General features: G+C 47.6%; 1 protein-coding gene across 1 annotated transcript in view; it reads right to left on the bottom strand.

Moving 5' to 3' along the window:
• LOC117957207 (E3 ubiquitin-protein ligase RING2-A-like) overlaps positions 1 to 3,380 on the bottom strand; it is a 6,384-nt gene that overhangs the window by 489 nt on the left and 2,515 nt on the right. Inside the window, exons 4-6 of the mRNA XM_034892804.1 lie at positions 2,787 to 3,002; positions 1,645 to 1,965; positions 186 to 443 (exon numbers count right to left, since the gene is read on the bottom strand). Of these exons, the coding sequence (XP_034748695.1) occupies positions 186 to 443; positions 1,645 to 1,965; positions 2,787 to 3,002 (795 nt within the window). The remainder of the gene's footprint in view (positions 1 to 185; positions 444 to 1,644; positions 1,966 to 2,786; positions 3,003 to 3,380) is intronic.

The raw sequence follows: 3,380 nt of genomic DNA, 5'->3' as shown, positions 1-3,380 counted from the left end.
GAGAAGAAGGGAGGGAGGAAAGGAGGGAGGGAGGAAAGAAGGGGAAGAAGGGAGAGAGGCAGGGAAATAAAAAAAAAATCAAATCATGATCAATTTCTGGCAGAAAAATCTGGTATGAAAACTCTTCTTCTCTCAAAAAATTTTTCCCTCTCAGATCATTTATTCCCTCGCATGTAATGAAGAACCCCGTCAGCTCTAGTCCGCCGTTACTCACCGAGATCTGTCCCCCTCTCGTCATGATGTAGATGGTGTACTGTTTCTCACTGATGCTGCTCAGACCGGACCCCTCTCCACCTCCCGCCGTTCCTCCCGTGTCCTCTCCTCCCTCCTCCCTCCCTCTGTCCTCCGTCTCTCCGTTGGTCCGCCTGTCCTCCAGCGCGATGCGCAAAGCGAGGTATTTGGACAGATGGTCCACTGTGGCGTTGGCGGTCGTCTTCACGTACCTGGAAAAGAAAAGGACACTTGATGGGACATGAGGGACGTGAGGTGTGACTATTTTTGCCCATACCTATTATTATTCCGCCAGATTTTCGTCCCGCTACTAGCCCCGGAGCGTTGCCAACACGCGCACACACAATACATTGAAACGTGTGTAATGATCGGGAATGGCGGGCTATGACTTTTCTAAGATATTTGCCGCGCGGTTTTCCCGAAATAGGCAAAAAACTGCGAAACATTTCTCATAGACCTGAATGGGAAATATTCGGGAAATCGCTCGTCGCTCCAAACGCCCCCTCTTTGAGACCGTGTATCGTGTTCTCGTATCGCCATACTTTAACGTAGAAACATGATCTAAGGTTTAAACCGAAGACAAGACTTTGGCGTTTATTGGGCTGAATGGGCGTTCAGATATCGAGCACCGTTTCTCCCAAATCCCAGTTTACGTAACGTCCCGTTTTCAGACCGTCTGATAGGAGTGGATCTGTTCGTTAAACATGGACACTGATTGATGCAAATTCAATTTCTAATAAAAATTATGGTTGGGGGGGGGGGGCATACTCCCTCTTAAATTCCAGCTCCTCTGACAGGAAAAGGTAATATAAATCCCATTTATGTATATTTTGTCTTAGCTTTTTCCTGACTTGCATACTGTCACTTTTGAAAGGTGCTATATGAATAAAGATTGATTCACTTTGAACATAAACAATGTTACTTGAGTTGCTTACTTGTTGCTTATTTGCCCCCCACAGTAGTACTGTAATAATAGAAATAAAATACCTGAAATGTATCTTTATTTACTTACTTTATAAGGAAGGAGGGAGGGAGTGAAAGAAGGAAATAGAAGGGAGGGATAGAAGGGAGGGAAGGAAAGAAGGAAAAAGAAGGGAGGATAGAAGGAAGGGAGGCAAAGAAGGAAAAAGAAGGGAGGGAGGAAAAGAAGGGATCTTTATCTGATTGTGAATCATGACTGGACGACTCAAAAAGCTACCTGGGAGCTTTTTGAGTCGTCCAATCACGATGTGATTGTCATGATTGGATGACTGGCTGTCAGTCAAACTCGTTACTATGGCAACACATAACATCTAAGAATCCTGACCTGCAGTGGCCAAGATAGCTCACCAGAAATGCAATTTGTTTGGGACAATGTCTGCAAAGCTTCCCTAACTGCGCCTTTAATTGACATATAATATGCGTTGGTCTCACCTGGTCTGGTTGTAGTCCTCGGCCTGGACCAGCTCTGGGTGGGGTCTGAACACCAGCTCGATCTCGGAGGCCGGCCCCTCCTTGTGGCGCCTCAGCGGAGGCGTGGGGCTGCCGCTGTCCGCCTCGGGCCCCGAGCCGTCTTCGGAGGCTCGCGGCCGCTTGCGGCTCGGCCCGGCCTCCGACGGGGTCTGCCCGGGGGGTAGAGGGGTGTGCGAGGGGGCCGAGTCGTGGGACAGGTGGGAGCGGGCATCGCCGTTGTCCTCCCCCCCACTGAAGGTGGTGTTGTCACTCTCCTGAGTGGGCTTCTTCACCCGGTGGTTCCTGCAGGGCGGAGGGGAACACACACACTCTGGGTAGTCTGCTTGGATGTCGGCGCCTATCGGACGTCTTTTGGGCGGATGTCACCGCGTTCCCAGATCTCTAGCGTTCGTTCGGTGGACTAGGTGCGATTTGGGGGGTGAAATCACCAACCACTGTGCACAAATGTCCCCCGGTGAAAACGGTCGCGTGTTTATTGCACAGAATATCAGACTCCTGGTCTCAGAAACAATGGAAGCAACACCAAATGTATAACGCGTTGCTTGTGTATTTTGAATATCTTAGAAGAAGGCGAAATATGTCTGCAGCTGACAGACAGGAAGTGAAGGAGAAGGAGAGATAGATGATGATGTCATTAAGACAACCAGCGATGAATGGTTATGATTGGTTATGTATTTAAAGGTTACCATCCCTTATACGAGTCTGGAAATCATAGGAAAGGCTGAAATTGCGGACTTGTTATAGTAGTGTTATGAACTCTCAGATCATAATAAACAGATTCAAATTGTTTTTCAGATTCAGATTTGTTTGGGCTATTCAACTGAGAAACTATTTACTAGATTAAAGTGACCTAATGATTCTTTTTTTGACAGAAATAACTCACTTTTCTTCACACTGAAGCAAAAACAACAGCGTAAAACGCTCCAACGCACCCAGAGATGTGTCATAATAAACAAGGGGGGGGCTTCCTCTTCACATCATTCAACTATAAAAACAAAACAGGCCTTCCCCAGACTGCTGAATCCGCGAGGTTAAAATCATGAACTGAACATGAACCAGTAGGCGACCCCCCCAGACCCCCCAGTCCCCCCAACCTCTCGGACCTGTAGCGGGCCTGCTGCCGGAGACCCTCCTCGATGCTGGAGCTCAGCACCACGCTGTTGCGCAGCCTGTTGAGTCTCTCGAGGACGCGGTGCTGGTGGGCCTCGTACTCGTCGCGGCTCGGGTAGATCTTCGAGATCAGAGCGTCGAAGTTGGAGTCTCGGCGCAGCGAGCGCCTGGAGACCAGCTTCTTCCTGCAGGTCGGACACTCCTTGTTCCTGAGGAAGGAGGTCAAGGTCAAAGTCAAGGTCAAAGTCAAGGTCAAAGTTTGTTTCTATAGCACATTTACAAACAGTCACTACTGCCCCAAAGTGCTGTCCAAATATAGATAACAACATAAGATGAAAGCATAAAAAATAGCCGGAAAAAACCTTCTAAAACAGAATATGCCAAAAACAATAAAAACAGACAACAGATACCAACTTTACTCAAAGCAATAACAACAATACAGCATAACAGCTCAGCTTATGTTAGAAGGCAGTGGAGACGTATAAAAGGAGAAAAAGAGACTTCAGATCCAGTATTAGGGACCACTAAGGTCTATATGAAAGAGACTTCAGATACAGTATTAGGGACCACTAAGGTCTATATAAAAG

Source organism: Etheostoma cragini, chromosome 14 (assembly GCF_013103735.1).
Source record: "Etheostoma cragini isolate CJK2018 chromosome 14, CSU_Ecrag_1.0, whole genome shotgun sequence".
NCBI lineage: Eukaryota > Metazoa > Chordata > Actinopteri > Perciformes > Percidae > Etheostoma > Etheostoma cragini.
Note: the sequence above shows the minus strand (reverse complement) of the source record. Positions and strands in the feature narration are given on the sequence as shown.